A 22,070-nucleotide genomic window follows, 5' to 3' on the forward strand; every position below is an offset into this window, starting at 1 on the left:
AGTGTGACTATACAGCAGATTTGCTTTATTTTAGTAGTTGCATCAGAGGTCAACAGGAAACTCAGGCTAGAATTTTTGAAACCTTTCCAGTCAATATGAGCCCTAGGCAATTCTGAGGAGACACAATAACCAAGGATAGACAGTATTAAAATGTTGATTTGAGAAAGAGATCCAAGTATTTTTAATCCAAATTTCCACTGTTTTACCTTAACATAGCTTGATTATTTTTGGTATTTAGTCCATGTCTAAATTGGAGGTAGTTCTATGGTGGATTAGTACTTCTTTCTCGAAAGGAACATGTGTATTTACCTCATCTCAGGGAATTGTTGTGGAGTCCTGTTTGGTAAGTATCAATCTGCTTAAAATTTCCATCTCATCTGCTTTGTTCCTGAAAAGTTCCACCAAAAGAAATTGGTATAGCGGGGGACTTTGTATATCCCTGTTCACTTTGTAGTTGTTTCTCTAAAGACATAATTTCCTTGGAATAGTTCTATGGATTTATTGTCCAAATAATTTGAAATATACTTAATAAAATGTTTTCCAAATATGTTTGAGGTATACTTTTCTCTAAAAGTATTTGCTGACAGAGAATCTGATCTTGAATGTTAATTGAAACAAAACTGTCGGCATCCAGAGTTGGTCTTTGTCCCAGGTCAGCGAGATGACTGCAGGCCCAGTTCCTTTTGGACTTAGCAGATTGGCGGCTGAGCAGAAAGTGTTCTGAAGCGTTCTGTGCGTGGAAAATGTGTCCCCCTTCCCCAATTCAACACAGCATTTTGAGTTACATGTAATTTACATCCCAAATGGATACATGAAAGTAAGCATTATGTGTATGTTTTTGTTTAGTTTGAGTTTTACACACATTAATCGGCTCCTCATGACAGTTTTGGACATAATGTAGTTTTTTTCCTCACTTCCATTCCACAAAACATCATCATGCTACACATTCAACTTCCGAGATCAGGTGAGATCGGGTGCGTTGAGGGTGGTGGTATGGCCGCAGATGACACATTCTACTTTACATGTTGTTGAATCCCTGTGCATGTAAAAAAGAACTTGCTCCAAATCACACATGCCTGTGTGTGGACAAACTGTCTTCACTTAACCCATTAAGTGGGTTAAGTAGAAAGCACAATAATCCAACATGCTGAAAATGGAAATGCAGAAATTTGAAAAATGTTAGGTATGTGAACATTTATCAAAAAATAAAAATGAAGCTGCTTAAAACTCTTAACATAAAATTTTAGATCCTTAACTTAAAAAAATACATTTTACTAGTTTTCATGAAATATACAGAAGTTATATATATGTTAAAATTATGTCTTTTGTCCCAAGATAGCAGTTTAAAGATATTTTCAAAAAAATTCTAAAAATATTTCTAAGGTAGTAGGATCCTAATTTTGGACAAGGATAGACATGTGTATAGTGAATATTTTTTAGTCCTGTGTTGTATATATACTTTCCTCCAAAAACTAGTTTAGCAATATATATATATAACGTTCTAGATGTCACTAAAAGTAATGTATTAAAAGGCTCTTAATGAGGAATACTTTATTCTATATTCTCATGAATATAGAATATATCCAAGAATCCGTATTGTAGAAAAGAAAGAGGAAGTAAACTTTTTAAAGGATTATTAGCTCTTGCCAATACTACCCTACATGCCCATTTTGTTACTGCATTTGCCCAAGGCAATAACGCACTCTGTTCCTGGAACAGGAACCAGATTAAAAGCACATCCAAACCAGATTAAAAACACATTTCTTGCTGCTGGGGTAGAAGGTAATTTTAATTTCCCCTTTCTTCCAGTTCACCCAGGATCATAGTTCAGAGCCACCTGGGCCCATACTGTCTCCAGCACTCTAGGTTAAATAAGAGAAGGTAGGATGCACTGCCTAGCCCTTTGATGCACCAACGATTTAAAAAGGAGAACCCTGACCATGCTTTTCCTCTTTCCAACCAACTCAATTTGCTCTCTCAGAAACACACCCTTTTGAGAGCAATTAAGCCAAATCAATAAGTATTTTTTTAAAAAAAGTACCTGGTTTCAGTGTAACCAAAGGATGTCTGCATGGCCTATCTGATGCAGCGATACAGAAACAGTCTAAAATACTCTATCAGGTGGACAAACAAAAGAGCACAGAATGGTGTTAATGCTGTTTCTCTGTTATTGTAAAGGAAGCATAGAAATGCTATTACATGCATAGAAACTTCTGGGACTGTGCAGAATTAACAGTGATCGCCTGGTTTCGGGGGAGAAGGGACTGTGGCTTTTCTCATATGACCTCTAATATTTGACTTTTCTAACTCTTGGATATATTGCTTCATGTGTTTATTTTTATGACATCAGATTACCTGGATGGTAAGAATATGTCAATCATTTTTGTTTGCTGCTTTGTACTGCTTAAGATAAAATAATAACCTTAAGTGTTACTTAATAGAACCAGGAAAAGACTGATAATTATAGTAAAATAAAAATAATATAAAATATATTAAAATATAAAACTGACAAAGGATTGGCAACTAAAATAAAGACTTCCTACAAATTACTCAAATACAGACATAATGCAATAGAAAAAATGGGCAAAGGATGTGAACAGATACCTAACAGAAAAGGAAATACAAATGGCCAATATAATGAAAACCTTTAGTAATTAAGAGAAATGCAAACCAAAGTCATGATGAAATATTGTCAACTTCTAGTAAGTTTAAAATGCGCTTATCCTGAGCACCTAACACAATGAGCGTAATGTACAAGAATGTCTCACCGCAGTGTTATTAGCGATACAGACACAGTTGGATCAACTTTATACCATCACCTGGAGAACAGATCAATTCTCATACAGCCAAATATTAGCTCATATAACTGAATATTGCTGTATGGTATTAAAATTAATGAGTGAGAATTTCAAATACAACACAGATGAAGCACCAAATAACACCGATTACACATACAGTGACTGAAAAAAGCTGCAGAATGAGCCATTATCATCAGGTTTAAATGCTGCACGACACTGAAGATTGGAGGGTTTATGGGTATGTCCGGGCATACCTCATATATTATAGGTTCAGTTCCAGATCGGCGCGATAAAGTAAATCACACAGATTTATATACATATAGAAGTATACATTATACTGTAATCTATTAAGTGCAGTGGTATTATGTCTGAAAAAACAATGTACAAATCTTAAAAATGTTGTGAAAAAATGCTAACCATGATCTGAGCCTTCAGTGAGTTGTAATCATTTTGTGGGTGGAGGGTCTTACCTTCTGTAGACGGCCACTGCTGGATCAGGGTGGTGGTTGCTGAAGGGTGGGGTGGCTGTGGCAATTCTTTAACATAAGGCGACAATGAAGTTGCCACATCAGTTGACTTCATTTTATGAACAATTTCTCTGTAGCACTTGATGCTGTTTGATAGCATTTTACCCACAGAACTTTCAAAATTGAAGTCAATCCTCTCAAACTCTGCTGCTGTCCTGTCAGCTAGGTTCAGATAATACTCAGAATCCTTTGTGGACATTTCAACAATCTTCACAGCATCCTTACCAGGAGTAGATTCCATCTCAAGACCACTTTCTTTGCTCATTCCTAAGTTAACTCATCTGTTAGTTTTCTCGTGAGATTGCAGCAATTCAGTCACATCTTCAGGCTCCTCTTTTAATTCTAGTTCTCTTGCTGTTTCCACAGCTGCGGTTGCTTTCTCCACTGATGTCTTGAACCCCTCAGTCACACATGAGGGTTGGAATCAACTTCTTCCAAATTCCTGTTTGTTATTTTGACCTCTTCACATGAGTCAGGAAAGTTCTTAATGGCATCTAAAATGGCAAATCCTTTCTAGGTTTTCAGTTTACTTTGCCCAGGCCCATTAGAGGAATTGCTATCTGAAATATTGTGAGAATCACCAAAATGTGACAAACACAAAGTGAGCAAATGCTGTTGGAAAATGATGCTGATAAACTTGCTCACAACTTGCTCAATACAGGGTTGCCATAAACCTTCCATTTGTGAAACAAAAAAACAAAAAACAAGCCAGCATCAGGGAAACACAATAAAGTACACTAAAAATGAGATAAAGCAGATGCTTGAATAACCTGGTTTTCTTTAGCTTCATTTTGTTCTAACATTGGTAAGAAAAAAAAATTCCCCACTAGTGCCATTGTGTGGAGTTGGTCCATTCTCTTCACGTCCATGTATCTTCTCTGGGGATCCTGGTTTCTTTCCACATCCCTAAGACGTGCATGAGGCAAATGGTTTGTCTACATTGTTCCAGTCTGAGCAGATGTGACTGTGAATGTGCCCCTAGGGCTTCCTGTCCAGGGTGGGGGTCCTGCCTTGTGTACTGAGCTGCAGAAAAATGCCCTGGCCACGCAGGACACTGAACTGGAATAAGTGGGTTGGAAAATCATTACCTGACTTGTTTTTATTCATCTTCCTCAGATGTATGTATGTCTCACATTTATATCAATGTTTAATTATAGAAGTGTTTAGAGCCTTGGAAGTTTCATGTTTTTTTTTTTAAAGATTTTATTTGCTTATTTTTAGAGAGGCAAGAGAGGGGGAGAGAGAGAGAAACATCAATGTGTGGTTGCTGGGGGTTATGGCCTGCAAGCCAGGCATGTACCCTGGCTGGGAATCAAACCTGGGACACTTTGGTTCCCAGCCCGTGCTCAATCCACTGAGCTACGCCTTCCAGGGAAGTTTCATGTTTTTGTGACTAAAAATATGCTGTAGGAAATTAGCTGTTGTTCTTACCAGTTTGCATGTGGGAAAACTGGTTTTATTATGCATCCTTTTGCTGTAAGTTGCAGTTTCCAAGAGTCCATTGATACTAAGTGAGGACTTACTGTATGACTGTGTAGTAAAAGCATAACAGTCATGAGACTGATAAACACTGAATTCTGAATGGTGACCACAATTGGTGCCTCCAAAAAGGCAATGTGATCCGCACGTGGTAAAATGTTAAAATTGATGAGTGTTGGGAACTTGCATATTCAGTACATAAGTAACTATAATTTTTATAATCTTGAAATTGTGCATAGAGCTAACAACACACATACACTTATGTATAGAAGGTAGTTTCAACAATGAATGTTAGAGCTCACTGTGGGCTGGATGCCATACTAGGAACTAGGGGTATGTAAGTTTGAACAAGTCATAGTATCTGCCCTCAAGAAGATAATTTCACAGAAGCTGACTTGGGTTCTAATTAACTTTGCCACAGATGGTTTAAGGAAATCTATTCTTTAGTAAATGGGCCTGAGACTCTTAAGTCAAAGTTCCTGAGGAAAGCAGCAGATAAGCTTCATCAACTCACTATTGCCCTGCTTCCTCCATCTTTCCTTTAAAGAATAAAGATAGTGGGGAGAGAACCGTGAGAATAACTTCAGCACGAGACAGATAAACACATATGCCGAAATTACTTTTATTATGTTAAAAAATTCCTTAATGAGCTAGCAATTGTTCATGTGAAGGAGAGTCTAGAAAACAGATGTATGACGTTATTAGACTTATCCCTGACTCGAGATACATTAATTACATAGAAAACATTATTCTCTAGAGTAGGTTACTGAAAGTCCAAGAGACTATGAACTTGGAAGAACTTCTCTCTGCTTGTCTTGCTGCTCCAATAAGATCACATGATTCAGTTATAAGGGTGGACATATTTTCTTCTTTCGAATTTAAAACTTTACAACAGTTCGGATGCTGTAAGAGAAAAACAATACACATAGGTTTTGAACAGTAGCTTTTAAGAACATTACAATTAAAGATATATTTTTAAAGTTTTCATTTAAGGATGTGTTTCTTGGTTTTAGAGAGAGGAAGGGGGCGAGAGGAACATCAGTGTGAGAGAGAAACACCAACTGGTTGTGCCCCGTAAGTGTCCCAATGGGGATGGAACCCACAACCTAGATGTGTGCTCTGAGGGTCAAAGCTGCAACCTTTTGTGTAAGGGACAACTAACTAAGCACCTGGTCAGGGCAAAACTGTATTTTTTTTTAACCCTCTTCCTCCATACACCTCAAATCCTTCCTATATTCCATAATATATAACTAAATAGGAAGCTTACCTCTTTCCTGCATGCAACAGTTCAAAGGCTTTGTTAATTTGGTCAAAAGACAGATTGTGAGTCACAAATTCATCAACTTTTATCTTTTTGGACATATATTCAGACACCAACTTTGGGACACTTTCTACACTCTTCCATCCTAAAAGAAATCATAACATCTATTCATTAATTTCTCCAACAAGTTTCTACAGTATGCTCATTACTTTGTAGGTTAAACAAAGGCCTTGAGAATACATTTTTTTTCATTGCAGGCAAATGAAAAACTTCAAAATTAGTATAGAGATGACAGAATTTAATGCACATCATTCGTTAAGAAAAAAGTAAATGCCTTTTTAGTGTTTTCCTTTTTCTGTATTCATTTACTAAAATCTCATTTAAGTCTCAATTGAGACCCCCAGACTACCAGGATAGAACTCTGTGAGTCTTAGAACAAGCTTATTTATTAGGTCCACAACAATAAGGTTTCTGTAATAATGAAATTCAAGGAAGAAGAATATTGATGTGAAGCATGACTATTTCTTTGGTTTTAAATTCAACAATAAATAGGGATAGCATATCAGAATAGAAAAATGAAACTGAACACAAAGTAGAATATCAGGTGCTTCAATTTTTCACTTGTTATTAAAAGAAGCAATAAATCAACAAAACAGCCTTCCTACTTTTTATTTTTTTCTATTTATTATTTTTTAAAGATTTTATTTATTTTTAGAGAGGGGAAGGGAGGGAGAAAGCGGGGGGCGGGTAAACATCAATGTGTGGTTGCCTCTCATGCGCTCTCTGCTGGGGAACTGGCCTGCAACCCAGGCATGTGCCCTGACTGGGAACCAAACTGGTGACTCTTTGCTTCATAGGCCAGTGCTCAATTCACTGAGCCACACCAGCCAGGGCACCTTCCTACTTTTTAAATCAGGGATGCTTTGGACCATATTTCAAACCTCCTTCGAGCTTTTCCCAAATCTCCCTCCTTATATCTTCTGCCAAGTTGTGGGCTTTTTCTTTTTCTTTTAAAACTCCTCTTCAACTGAGACAACTACAACTCTAGGCCAGAATTTCTATTTACATTTATGGGTCATATTTTAACAACACCCTGGGACCCCAATGCTCCAGCTTATTTCCCAAACAGCACTGTGTTAGGATGAGGCTTTGGGTAGAGGTTCCTACCACCTGCCCTGGCTCAATCACCCAGGCTTAGAAACCCTTCAAACCCAGTTGTGGATCCTGAGATGATGTCTCTGAGTTGCACATGTGGCTTTGGAAGTCTCTTCTAAGACTCTCAAGTTCAGCATACATCCATAGATTTGGAAAGGAGGGTTTAATCAGTTTGACATTTCTACGGCAAATTGTACAGTTTAAAGAAGGAAAACTTTGGCTGAACTCTTCATTTTAGCATACTATTGTAATCTTTTCTTCTTTCAAAAACCTGGCATAATATAAGCGAGGGGATGTTAACAGATACTTGTTAAACACAGATCATTGAAAGCTCATGCTATGTGATCTTTTTCTTAAGAGGACAGTGAAAATATATATATAAAAAAAAACTATCAAAACTTAGGCAACCCCAAACAACCATGTACTTTTTAGGATCACATAGAAGAAAAATCATCAGTCTGACAGATTTTCAATTTTGCTGTAAGGTGTGTCTAATTTTAAGTTTTCGGTTTAAGATTTAGTATTGGGTACTGCTGAAATCAGCACTATTTGGACAGAGGTACTATTCCATCCAGTGATCACTGCACTCTCTGGAAAAATGAGTGAAACATACCCATAACCTCCACAAAATGACACAGTATGGATGACACCATAGTTTGCTTACCCTGCAACCAACCTCTCATGCCTGACCTACCCCCAACTATAGCCTCATGAACATAATATTGATTTCTTTTTAAGTGTGTAAAATGTTTCCTTGAGTCTCAGGAGGAGCTGAGCACCTCCCCAGCTCCAGGAGAAAATACTGATTGAGTGTGAAACCATCCTATTAAAATAGTGTTGTATGTAACAACTCAGGACGTGAAAGTAACCTATAAAAATTGTTGTTAAAACAAGAAAATTGGCCTGGAATTAAAACATTGCCAATGGAAATGGGAGAGCAAATGTACCCATCCTATTCCACAAATTACCTCCAAAGGCGGTGCCTTTCCACGTGCGGCCTGTTACCAGCTGGAACGGACGAGTGGCGATTTCTTCACCTGAAGCGGCTACGCCCACCACCACACTGACGCCCCAGCCTTTGTGGCAGGCCTCCAGTGCTGCTCTCTGTAGGCAGAGAGAGGACCAAACACAGAAGTCAGTGCATTTTGCCATGAAGATTGGCTTCCCCAGAAACTTCTGCGGGGAGAGGGTGGTCTCACAAAGCTTTCTAAAAAAATGGCAACAAAATGATCAAATGGAATGTTCAGTATATTAACAGGTATTTAAAAATTTATTAACTTGGCTAAACAGTAACACAAATTGAAAGACTCTAAAGCTTTTACTTGCTATAAATACTACCTCAAAATTCCAAAGACTTGAATAAAACAAGCAGGCAGAGAACACTAATATTTTTGCTGAATGTCTACTTTGTGTCATGCAGGTGCAGTTACTGCCCATATTTCACACATGAGGAAACTCAGGTTTAGAGAAGTCAGGTCATTGCCCATGACCACTGACTTAGTGTGTGGATGCCTATCTGACTTCAAAGCTCTCCACAACGGCATCGTTTTGCCCTTTGTTTAAGCAGACATTCTCTAAGGTTTGACACACTGAAAGGCAAAGAAACATTTTCTTAACCCTTTCCTGAGTCATTCTTGTGTCATTTCCTACTTGTAGTTCAAATCATTATTTTTCCTTTCTTCTACTACAATAATTCTTACAAGAGACTTTTCTTTTCCAAAAACAAAACAATTTTAAATCTTGATTAAGAAAATTCCATTAAAAAAGCAGTTATACACAAACACACATAATGGAGAAAGAGAAAGGAATGAAACCAAGCACACTCACCATGACTTTCACATTGCCAATACACTCAAAGGAATAGTCCACTCCCCCATCAGTCATCTCAATGATCACTTCCTGGATGGGTTTACTGAAGTCCTGAGGGCTGATACATTCAGATGCTCCAAACTCCTTGGCCCTTGCAAATTTATCTTTATTGATGTCCACACCAATGATCCGAGATGCGCCAGCCACCTTACAGCCCATGATAACTGCCAGTCCAACTCCTCCTAGGCCAAAGACGGCACAAGTAGAGCCAGGCTCCACCTATTAGAAGACATTCTATGAGGTACTCCTTAAACAAAAGTCAAGAGAATCACTAGGCTTCTTTCCTTCTTCCCTCTCTCCCTTTGTCTTTAAGATTGTATTTAACTTTTTTTTAGAAAGAACAGAAGGGAGGGAAACAGAGAGGGAAAGAAACATTGACAAAGGAGAGAAACATCAATGTGCGAGAGAAACATCTGTTGATTGATCAGTTGCCTCTAGCACGCCCCCAACCGGGAGCCTGGCTCACAACCCAGGCATGTGCCCTGACCAGGGATCAAATTGGCAACTGTTCTATTTGTAGAATGATGCCCAACCTACGGAGCCACACCAGTCAGGGCAAAACACTAGGTTTCTTACAGATTGGGATGATTTAATTATTCCAACACAGTTTTGTTGTATCAAGTTAGAAGGTGAAGCTAAAAGCCAGGCCACCACTTACCTTGGCAGTGTTCACAGCAGCTCCATAACCAGTTGAAATGCCACAACCCAGGAGGCAGACTTTATCCAAAGGTGCCAAAGGATCAATTTTAGCAACAGAGATATCAGCCACAACTGTGTATTCAGAGAATGTGCTGGTTCCCATGTAATGTAAAATTGTCTTTCCTTTGCAAGTAAATCTGCTAGTGCCATCTGGCATTAATCCTTTTCCTTGAGTGACTCTAAAGAAAAGAAGAAAGGAAAAAAGCAGGGTAGAATTAAGTTTCCTAAAACCTGTAAGAAAAAGAAATTAGTTTTTAAAATAATGACTAATAAAAACAAGAGTATGCTAAGACCAAAAGTCCAATTTTTAATATATGTATTCATAATTTAGTATCTTTCAGCAACGCCTTATTGGGGAAACTTAGGAGATTTAAACCTTACATATGTTTTCCAACATTCAATATCCTTCTGGATCTTATTATCAGCATATTAAAATAATTTTTAAGAAGTACAGTTTATGGATCAGATGAAATTATTTAAAAATGCCATCCTAGAACTCTGTGAGCAAATGTAACTTCACAAAGCATGAAGCCAAATGCAGCACCCACACAAGCAGCAACCACACGCAGCGATCCATTTGGCGGAGGAAAACAGATGGACAACTGGGTAACTCAGATCTTTCAGGAGGACTTTTTCGAAAGTATAACAGTCCTCAAGGATTCAAGCTGTTTTTTTCTCTTCACTTAGTTTTTTGCTTGTGTAGTTGGTTATAGCAAAGAGGATGGGGGTGGGAGAACAAATTCACAAAGGCAACCAATATGATTTATGGTAACAAAAATTATTTCTGATATTCTAAATATATAGGTGATATAATGTCTTGCTTAGGAGACTGAGCCTTAAAGTCAGACACACTTGGGTTCAAATCCTGTGTGATCTTGGGCAAGTTAATGAACCTCGGTGCCTCAGCTTCCTCACTAGAAATGCAGAGATTGCGAACAAATCAGATGAGATGTTACATAAAGCATGACACTGTGCCTGGCACATGGTACTGAATAAATATGTTATTTATAATAAAAATAAACAATTTGATGCATCCTCGTGGACAAATTCTTTGGAATATATATGAATAAACAAATACAGAGGAAGAGAAATGGATTGCCTCTGGATTCAAGAAGAAATACATGTCCTTTGAGAGAAAAACAAAAATATGACCAGAAACACAGAACACGTGACAAAGGTCTACTGTAAGTAACTGTTATATCTGTATACGACAACTTGTTTGTTTAGCCCTCCTTAGTAAGTAGTCACTTCTTCCCGGAGGAAATCACAAGCAAGGGTGACATAGGACACATTTGAACCTGTGAAAAAACTTGTTCCTCTAAAAGGTTATAGACAGCTACAGAAAGCCCATTTCCATGAGGAAAAATTTTTCAGACTATTTGAAATTCTCTTTGAAAACAACTAGTTCTTGTTGTTATTCTAGCTTTGCTAAAAATATTTGGATTTATGTTATAAAAGAAATGGAATCTTGTTTTCCAAAAAATAAACTAATTTTGTCGACGGCATTAGAAATGCAAGAACAAACAGGTCTCCCATACACTGCTGGTAGGAGCGTACCCTATGACCCAGCATTCCAGTGCTAGGGATACTTGAATGGAGTATGACACAGCAACTTGGATACAGTTCCCAGATGCTGATGATGAATGAAAGAAACCAGACAAGAGCACACAATGCATAACTCTTTTCATAAGAAGTTCTACAGTGAAAGAAACCACAACAGTGGTGACCTTTGAGGGGGGCAGGTGTTTACTTGGGAGGGACATGAAAGACTCTGTGGTGTGTTGGAAGGGCTCTCTCTTTTTCAATCCTCACCCAAGGACCTTTTTCTCACTGCCTTAGAGACAGAAGGGAGAGAGGAAGGAAGAGAAACACTGATGTGAGAGAAACATTGACTGGTTGCCTCCTGTAGTACCCAGAGAGGGGACTGGACCCTTAATCTAGGTATGTGCCCTGACTGAGAGTCGAACCCATCACCCTTCGGTTACAGAACGACACTCCAACCAGCTGAGCCACACTGGCCAGGGCCGAGGCTCTCTGTCTTGATCTGGGTGATGGTTATAACCATTATATATATATATATATATATATATATATATACACAGCAAAATTCATTGAGCCACACACGTAAGATTTGTATACTTTAAGTACTTTACTATATGTTTGTTTGACCTCAATAAAAAAGAAAACAAAAAAGGAAACATAAATAAGAAAATCATAAACTGCCTCAAAGTAGTTCTTTAACAGCTGTTTTACCTTACCTCAATAAAGTAACTACCTTTTCTGTGTTAAGGGGTTATGTTATCTCTTGTAGTCTTCCCACCGTAGTCTTCCCAGTTATCTTATAAAATAAGTTTTATTACCTCGGTATCATGGATGATAAAATGGACATAAAAGTGATTCCATTAAATTTCATAAGCATGTCCCTCCTTATTACACAGGTTGGCAAACTTAGCCTAGTGTTATGTGAAGAGAATGAGTTCAGAAAATTGTTTTCTCTCTTAATAGCTGATGATACTTGGCAAACCACTTAATTTCTGAGTCTTAACTTTATCACCTATAAAAACTGGGATATAATGATGATACTAAAGTTGTTATAAAGAGGGAATAAAGTAATTCATGCAGAATGTGCTGTATAAATAGCCACACACTTATAATTAAGATGACCTTGATTTAAGAAAAAAATAAAATGATACTAACCTTATCTTCTGGCAGAGGTTTGTTTTAGGATTTAGACAAAATTTGCATTCCCCACACTGCGGGATGTAAAGTGGGATGACGGTGTCACCTGGAAAACAAATGCAAAGGCTTTATCCTGAAGAGGTGGCATCTGTTTCTAAATGAGCGTTATCAGCCCCTGCAAACTTCCTATTCCTGTCAACTCATTCGGCTTTGGAAAGTCAGCAACTTCAAAGCTTTGTACTTCACCTACCGAACATCATTCAGGTACTGCCTGACTCAGAAGAAAATGCAAGTTTCAGAATTTTTGTTAAAGGAAACTTTTAAAACAGTATCTGGAGAACAAGGAGTCCTGTGCCTCAAAATACTGACTCACTGATCCATTTTGAAAAATTCTTGCTTAATTGGGCAAAACTGGCTTTGGAAAGGTTTCTAACTGCTTCAGATGAACAGCAGTCTGCAAATCAGAGGGAAAAATCATCAAATACAGTGTGGGCAAAAGGAGGTTTACAGTTGTGAGTATGTGGAACAGTGTTTATATTCTTGTATTATTTGTGAATACTCAAAAGAGTTTATTCTTGTATTATTATGTATTAATTATTGTATTATTTTCCACACAAACAACTACCAATCTACTTTTGCCCTCCCCTCTGTTTGTGCTTCCTGGGTGAGAAATAAAATCAATCTTGACAACTTTCTTAGGGGATAACTTATGCATAAATAAGCAACATGTAGTTTATCATAAATGTTAGTTCCTTACAGAAATAAGCCAAAATTGTAAAATAAGTGGCTCATATACCCTCTTACCTGCTTTCAGCTTAGTAACTCCTTCGCCAACACTTTCTACAATTCCAGCACCTTCGTGTCCCAAGATCACTGGAAAACTCCCTTCTGGATCAGCCCCACTCAGGGTGTAGGCATCAGTGTGACACACCGCAGTGGCAATGACCTAGCAGGATATTCAAACAGAGAGTGTGTATGAGTGTATGTGCATGTAGCTCAGAGTGAGGCAGAGGTCAAAGGAAAAATACTTTTCCTTAAATACCACATTTCACTGATTCTGAGATACATTTCTTTTCATAGTCTACCTTCCATGACACCGGTATGTGCTTACAAGTAGATGGCATCTTAACAACTAGCACTGGCAGCTTTTTAAAAAAGCAGTACTTAGGTGTACTAGTTTATTTTCACTCGAGGAAAGTCAGTGCACGAACTCTCCTTTTCAGTGCATTTTAGCAAGACGAAGAAAGGAGACTGTACGGGCACTTGTGACCCAGGTGTGAAGCAGAGTGGCACCCACGTGCAGGGCCATCTCACTGCTGGCCTCTTCACGACTGCTGGGGAGCGTGATTTCTGAAAAGGCCTGGACAATTTTTGAAATATGCCAGCCTGCTGGTGTGCGCCAAAACTCAGAGCTTTTAGTTTTAGTGGAACCAACTCCCTTCTAGCAGCCACACACATACCCACACTGTATTCTGCTTCCACGAGCCCTTTATACCTCTCTCTCTCACTTTCAAGTATCTGATATCTTCCCAAAACACTAAAAGAGCACAGAAAGGAAAAGTCTTAGAGTGTATTTACGCTTCTCTGCTTTTTCCCCACAGACCCACTTACAATGTAACACTCTTTGCCATTTGTTAGCAGTTTCCCAGGGAAGACAGCTGAACTCAGTGTGCTCCATACAGGACACTCAGGACATTTTCTTTTTCAGTGGCAATATCACAATCAGGTTAATTCATGAATTTAACTATTTTAAGATTTCAGATCCCTGGGTCTGGGCTGAAAAGGACCCTAAAAAGTTACCTGACTCTGTGCCTCCCGACCAACAACATGTTCCCGAACAACATGTAATACATGTTGTTACTCTGGGAGCGTGAGCCAGTTCGTGTACAGGTGCTGTGTGCGTTTGGAGTTAGGGTGGTGGACATTCACTCTAATTTACCGCAAAAAGAGCTGATTTTTCTAAAAAGTTAGTTTTATTCAATGATCACTAACTTAAACCATTAACTTTATATGAAAACAAATACAGAGTAGAATGTTAAAAACATCCAACTGGTTGCCTTGTGCAACAGGCCTCTCTCCTGGGACAACTTCCCTTCTCTGCCACAGCAGAGACGGAGCAGCACTGGAGTGATGAATGCATCCCCTGAACTCGGGCCCTGTCCTCAAGGGTCAGTATTTACAGCTCTCTGATCAGGCCGACCTCACTTGATTGTTACTCTGGTCAATCAGAAGCTTCTTCCCAAGTCTTATTTGAAGTCTTCTCAAACAAAACTGAAGACAATTTCTTCTTTTGTTTCTGATGTGTCACCATACATTTTTAAGTTATGGGATCAGAAAAAAGGGGAATATCCCACAAAGTTACCTTAAACCTAGGCCACATAAATAAAATGCAGTAATCCAGTGATCCCTGGGGAAGGCTGCGCAGCTCAACATCAAAGCTAAAAGGTGGAGGGGAGTGTGCAAAGGTGAGAGGGATAAAGTAAGAGGAGGATGCTGTGATTTTAAGGTTGGATGACTTTCCATACCTTGTTCTCGACACTCTCCTTTGGGATTTATCCTCTGAAGAATTCAGAGTATTCATCTATCCAGAGACCTAATTTTAAGTCTCCTTTTTCATTGCCTCAGATGTAAATTACCTTAATGCGAACTTCATGAGCCTTTGGGGGTGCCACTTCTACCTCCTCTATGGAGAGCGGCTTTCCAGCCTCCCAGGCAACTGCAGCCTTGCACCTGATCACCTGAAATGAGGGGGAGGGGAGAGGAAAACAGGTGTTTATTCACCTGGACTAATAATGAACTACTTATTAGTTAATTTAGATATTGATGAATTTTAATCTTAGGAAGTATATCACAGATTCACAAAGAAACATGTATCTCTAAGCAATATGGAGAACTGTTTTGCATGTTTTTAGATTTCATATAAATAATACTCATTAAAATATTTAATTTAGATGATTACATGGTCAGATGTGAAAAAGCCTCTTTTGGTTGAATTGTTTTATTCATCTAATATTTCATGACCCTCTACAATGCCTAAGCAGGAACAGGCTGAGAATACAGGTTCCAAGAGAATCTGATTCAGCAGGTCTGGCATGGAGCCCACAGAATCTGAATGTTTAATGTGTGCCCTCCAAAATTCTTTTATTAAGGCACATCTGCAGGATGGGAAGGCGTGTAAGGAGTATCAGAATGGGAGAACTTTAAAAAACTATACCTGTCCTTTTAACTGTGCTATCCAGTACAGTATCCACTTGCCACCTGTAGCTACTGGGCACTTGAAAAATGGCCAGTCTGAACTGAGTTAAGCTGTAAGTGCGAAGTACACTCAAATTTTGAAGACTTAGTACACAAAAGGAAATATTTCAGTAATATTTTAAAAGTACCAATTACATGTTGAGATAGTATTTTGAATATATTAAAATTTAATCCAATTTTAATGCCATTTTAATATGGCTAATAGAAACATTAAAATTACATATGTGAGTTATATTATATTTCTATAGTATAGTGTTGCTTTAGAGATGCTAGTCGGTTCTCCTCCTCCACTGCCAGAGAATCAAGTGTAATGAGGAAGGTTTTAAGCAGTTTACATAATGGTTATGAAACAAGTTGACAGAATAAAGGTTGAAAACCACTGGGTTTATAGGAGAATGGAAAGTTAATAATTACAAAAAGTGTGATTTAAAGGGAGAGGCACAAAGTGCTACAGAATGCAGAAAGTGGAGAAAGAGTGTAACTTTGGTTGGTGAGTTTGAGAAAGCATCACTTTTTAACTGGGATAACAAAGGAGAAGGGAGAATTACAGATCATGATAGAACACCTACATACAAGGTGACTGAAGAGTGAGTGACAGTAACATGAAGCCCCTAATACAGCCTTTGGCACAGGGCAGCTTTGCAAAAACAAATGAATAGTTATGAACATCAATAAAACAAAGAGTGAAGGAAGAGTTGAATTATATAGAGCAGTGATTTTCAATTTTTTCCATCTCATGACACATAAACTAATTACTAAAATTCTGCAACATACCAAAAATATGTATTTTTCACCAATTTGACAAAAAATACATGTATTTAAAAAAACTGATATAGAGAGGAAAAGGGGACATGAAGGAGGAAGGGGGGAGAGAGAGACAGAGAGAGAAACATCAATTTGATGTTCCACTTACTTATGCGTTCATTGTTTGATTCTTCTATGTGCCCTGGGGATCAAACCTGAAACCTTAGCATATCGGCTGGACACTCTACCAAATGAACTACCCAGCCAGAGAAAAAACAGGCATAATTTTGATTCATTCACATCGATGGCTATTGTATTGGTTGTTATCATTTTTTAACAGAATTTGAAGGATAAGAGGTCAGTGCCCCTGACTAAATAGTCAGGAATTACATATTTTTAAAAGTCTTGCAGCACATCAGCAATATAGACAGACCAGTGGCTTCTGTGAATCGGTGAAGCAGAAATTTTGCTTTTAAAATTAAAATGTAGCTGTTAAATTTGACAGTACAAAAAATTCAGACACTGAGTTGGAATCCTTTTTCACCTTAATGTACCATAAACTGCAAAAGTCAAATTCAGAACACGAACAATGAGGTCACAATACTAGAGATCTGAAGCAACAAGACTGAACAGTTCGTCCACAATGTAAGTTTTACTCTCCCTGCCTGACTTTTAAAGAATATTTGAAAGGAGTTTTAACTGTTCCTTTCAATGACAATTCTAACCAAAAGAAAGCTCCACTCTAAATCATAGGAAATTGCCCTACTTCAACATCTGAACTATATAACAGGAATGACAATTTTCACCTGCTCTGAACAAAGACATTTGGTAATAAAGAAAAACAATTGCTACCCTGCCTGGTGTAGCTCAGTAGATTGAGCGCAGGCCTGGAAACCAAAGGGTCACTAGTTCAATTCCCAGACAGGGCACAGCACATGCCTGGGTATACCTGTAGGCCAGGTCCCCTGTAGGGGGTGTACAAGAGGCAACCACACATTGATGTTTCTCTTCCTCTCTATTTCTCTCCTTACCCTCTCTCTAAAAATAAAATCTTTAAAAAAAAAAAAAGAAAAAGAAAAACAAGTGCCAATCTGTTAAGTTCAAAAGACCTCTGGGGTTTATCATTTCTTTTCAACTTCAACATTTAAGGCCATAAATGTTTCTAGAAAATTTCTAAAGTCTGCAAAACAACTTTAGACTAATTATTCATGTTATTCGTATTTCCTACCTTTATTGTCTAATGTGTGTTTCAGGAACTGGGATGGCCTATTGCACTGAGACAAAACTGGATTGGAATCTGGGCTCACTATTCTTAGTGTGGCCACGAAGCACTAACCAACCTCTAGGCCTCAGTTTTTGGTCTGTAAACTGGGGACCAAAACTGTGCGGATTAAAGGAGGATAAAAAGCTCTGGTGCCTAAATATTCAAAAACACTACCCAAGGGGATCTAGGAGTCTTCCTAAAATATTTTCCTCGGTGGCATAATAATGGCTCCATTTTGAATTACTATCACGAAACACAAGCAACCTAGAGGTTAGGAGCACAGGCTCTGGTCACAGGTTAGCCACCTCAAGTATGACCCTGGGTAAGTTGCAGTAAGTCCTGGACAGGTTCTGCGACTTTATGAAAAATGAAGAATAAGGAAACCAATTATCCCACAGGCTACGTAATATAAGCAAAAGTTACGTTCCTATCGCATCTCATCAACTTTACTCATGAAATAACTTTGAACAAAAGAACCTGCTGTACTCATTTTTGTGTAGGGAAATTGTGGCCCCTCCTGAGCGATTTCCACCAGAATAGCACCAACCCCCGCCCCCCCCCCCCCCAACCTGGTTCCTGTCGCCCAGAAGCAGCAAAACCCTCCCAGATACGGAGGTCCAAACAAAGCTTCCTTCGTACTGAACCGCTGCTCCGACTGTTTCAGCTCATAGGTCCAGCTCTGGAGTCCAGCGATCTGGTTCCACCCTCTGCTTTCTTTCCCTCTCAACCTCGGACTCCGGCCCACAGTTCGGCCTGCGATACCTGGTTCGCCATGCCCTCCGGTTCTGCTCAGCGAGAGGCGTACATCCGGGCGGGCCTAGGGGCGTGCATCCGGGCTAGGCCAGGCGCTCAACGCAGGGGGAGTGGCGCGGGTGCGGCGTGGGTGGAGCGTGCGCCCGGCGCTGAGGCCTCCTTCGGCAGGGGGGGACCCGGGCGTGGAGGCGGGGTTTGCGAGAGCTGGCTAGGGCTAGGCAGCGCCTCGCGCTCTAGCGGTAGCAGCTGTTGGTAGCGGCTGTTCTCAGCCCGGAGGCTGAATAGCCGCGGCTTGGTGGCTATACTGACACCTGGTGCAAAAAACCATCTGTGTCTGGAACGGGTTTCCCTATGTGACTTTAGCAGAGGCAGCCTAGATAAGACTTACAAATGAGAGATGTGGAAGGTGTGGGACCAGGAATTTCACTGGAAGCGCATGAGAAACTGGGAGGATTGCACAGTCTTCCTGCTCATATACATTCTGTGTGCGCTGTGTCTTGAGGATGCAAGATGAATAAGATACAGCCTTCAGGATACTCCCTCTAGAGGCGAAACTGAGCCTTGAGCATGAGAAAGGGGACCCAAAGAAAGAGGGACCCATTCGAGAAACTTCCAAGGCTCCTATTCCAGCTGCTCCTGAAAAGTGAGGGGGATTTTTGATGGTTGATAGGACAAGGAAGTGGAGTTCACAAGAGGAAGTAAGGAGTGAAAAGTCTCAGGAATGTGGATGCGTTTTAAGAGTGGACAGGAGTTCATAGAGAGAGAATGCAGTGTTGTCAGTTTACTCTTAAACTTTGGTTGTTGTGAATGCAGAATTGTATTAAAATAGCTCTACTAGACATAGCACTCTCTTCTCTGCTTCTCAGTCTTTTTCATGGCTTCTTTCCCTCAGTACTACCTTAAGTGCTGGCAATTTCAAAATTTATGTTCAAAGGCCTTCCCTTCATTCCCCCCCACCCCCCTCATTCACACTGTGGTTTCTAACTTCTGTTTATATAAGGAGAGACTCCAGAGTGTGAATCAGGACGGTTCCAGGTAAATATGTCTCCATTAGGCTATCTCACAGTTATCTCAAACTCAGTTTGTCCAAAACTCATTTTGTCATCTTTCTCCTTAGCGGTACTCTTCCTTTGTCTTTGTGTGGTACCACCATCCGCCTCCTTGTCCAAGCCAGAAACTTGGGAATCACAACTCCAACACCTCCTTCTGCCCCTGCATTCAATCTGTCACCGAACCCTAAATACCACTCACATCTTGTGCCGTCTCTCTTTCCCCAGAGCTGCTGCATTAGTTCAGGCTCTCATAATTTCTCATAGGGTTTCTGCAAAAGCCTTTCATTTGATTTTATTGTTGGCAGGCCCCTGAAATTAATGCACTTATAAACTAATATCCCCTTAGTGATCTTGCCAAAATATACATCAATCCATGCCATTTCCATTCACCTTTAATAATTTTTGAATGATGTGGGTTATAAGTCCTCAAGGGCTGGGAGAGGAATAAAATCCAAACTTTGTAGCTGGGCGAGCCAGGCCCTGCATATCCTGCTTCCTGCTCATGTCTCCATCCTTATTTGCTGCTATTCTACCACACAAGTATTGCTTCAAACTTATGGATTATTTGCCCTTCTTAAAAGAACTGTTCTTTTTCCTAATTCCAGGCCTTTGTATATGATAGAACTTTTGCTTGGAATGCAGCAAGCATTTGTTTAGTTGGGGGGAAAGCTTTTCAGCAGTTAATTTTCTTTTCCCTATTGCAGATATAATGTCTATGTTCTGGAAAGCAATACATACATATTGTAGCTTACCACAATAATAGAAAGGACTTTTAGTTTCTGGTCTGGCATGTAAGGAATTTGGAAATTCTCTCCATTCTAAAGAGTAAAAAGATGAGCAAACTGAGAAATCAGAAACTCTCCTTAAATCTGTCAGAGAAGTGAGATAGGGCAAACTTCTGGCCTAGAACTGGAGAGACAGCTAGATACAGAGAATAACAACTCATTGAGGAGAAACGACCATGGGGGAACCAGTATTAAGGTTGGAAAATATGAAGTGTAATTGATGAATTGCTGGAGACTTAGTGTGGATAAGTTTGAGAGTTAAAAATCCCAGAAGGACCTACTCTTGAGCTTGGGGGAGGGGGATGGTGGGTGGGAGGGGAAGCTTCACACTTTTGTGATTTTTACCTCTAGGAGCTCTACTAGGTTCTCATAGTAAAAATTAGAGAAGAATCCCCTTCTGCTTCTGGCAGGGCAAGGGGAAAAGAAACCATTTTGAAATATGCCACAGCATTCTGTTCTTCTTAACAAGGCCTGTTGTCAAGAGAGACTATTTTACCAGAGCCTAAACTACTGAGGTGTTATTAGAGTTTCACTGACAGCAAGGATGGGAAACACTCAACTCCAGTGCACTCTAGAAATCCTGTACCATCTGAGGAAGTAGGAAATAAACTAGAAGAAATTGTGAAGTTCACAATCCAGGGGGCACAGAATCACTAAAAACCTGATATTGAATCACAGGACTATAGAAATCTTCCCCTTCTTCCACACTTCACATACATTACTACAGGCCTATTAACCACCTTTTTAACCCAATAAGTATATCATGCCTGCCTTTCAACAAAAAGTTACAAGGCATAATAAAAGGCAAAAACACAGTTTGAAGAGACAAAACAAGCATTAGAGCCAGACTGATATGGTAGGGATGTTGGCATTATTAAAAATTTAGCCATGACTGGTGTGGCTCAGTTAGTTGGAGTGGGTTGTCCCATACACCAATAGGTTGAAGGTTCAATTCGCGGTCAGGGCTCATACCTAGTTTGCAAGTTCCATCCCTGGTTGGGGCACATATGAGAGGCAACCAATCAATGTCTCTCTTGCACATCAATGTTTCTCTCTCTCTCTCTCTTTTTTCAAAATTTTTCTTTAAAATCAATAAACATTTTTTTTAAATTTGAGAATTTGAAACTACAATTAATATGCTAAGTGATCTAAAGGAAAAAATAAACAACATGGAAAAAATATGGATAATGTGAACAGAGACATGGACATTCTAAGAAAGAAACAAAAAGAAATGCTATAAATTAAAATCACTGTAATAGATGTGCAGCTGATGTGTTATGGAATTGTGCACCTGAAACCTGTATAATTTTGTTAACCAGTATCACCCCAATAAATTCAATAAAAAGAAAAAAAAGTACAAACTTCCAGTTTTAACTAAGTCAAAGGGATGTATTATAAAGCATAGGGAATAAAGCCAATAATAATCATAATAACTAAGTATGGTGACAGATGGTTACTAGACTTACTGTAGCAATCACTTTGTAAGGTATGTCCATGTTGAATCACTATGTTGTACTCCTGAAACTAATATGATATTGTATGTCAACTATAATGAAAAATAAATTAAAAAATAAAGATGAATGATAGCTTTAGGCTAAAATAAATGAATAAATAAAATCAAATCACTGTAATAGAAATGAAAAAATGCCTCTGATGGTCTCATTAGTAGACTATACACAGCTGAGGAAAGAATCTATGAGCTTGATATATTAATTGAAACTTCCTAAAATGAAAGCACAGAGAAAAAAGA

General features: G+C 39.0%; 1 protein-coding gene across 1 annotated transcript; it reads right to left on the reverse strand.

Moving 5' to 3' along the window:
• Positions 1-5,404: 5,404 nt before the first annotated feature.
• Positions 5,405-18,601, reverse strand: ADH5 (alcohol dehydrogenase 5 (class III), chi polypeptide). Its single transcript, XM_045820213.1, has 9 exons — positions 18,493-18,601; positions 15,104-15,205; positions 13,272-13,413; positions 12,486-12,573; positions 9,748-9,967; positions 9,048-9,308; positions 8,189-8,324; positions 6,072-6,210; positions 5,405-5,707 (listed from the first exon to the last, which is right to left on the reverse strand). The coding sequence occupies exons 1-9, from the start codon at positions 18,502-18,504 to the stop codon at positions 5,683-5,685; spliced, it is 1,125 nt and encodes a 374-aa protein (XP_045676169.1). The 5' UTR covers positions 18,505-18,601; the 3' UTR covers positions 5,405-5,682.
• Positions 18,602-22,070: the final 3,469 nt, after the last annotated feature.

The sequence above is a fragment of the Phyllostomus hastatus genome, unplaced genomic scaffold, assembly GCF_019186645.2.
Source record: "Phyllostomus hastatus isolate PE091 unplaced genomic scaffold, TTU_PhHast_1.1 phas_scaffold_39, whole genome shotgun sequence".
NCBI lineage: Eukaryota > Metazoa > Chordata > Mammalia > Chiroptera > Phyllostomidae > Phyllostomus > Phyllostomus hastatus.

Coding starts and splice junctions, on each gene's coding strand:
- ADH5 (XM_045820213.1), bottom strand. Junction 9,309..9,747: donor CTGCTGTGAACACTGCCAAG/GTAAGTGGTGGC, acceptor GTCTTCTAATAG/GTGGAGCCTGGCTCTACTTG. Junction 5,708..6,071: donor CTGTTGCATGCAGGAAAGAG/GTAAGCTTCCTA, acceptor TTTCTCTTACAG/CATCCGAACTGTTGTAAAGT.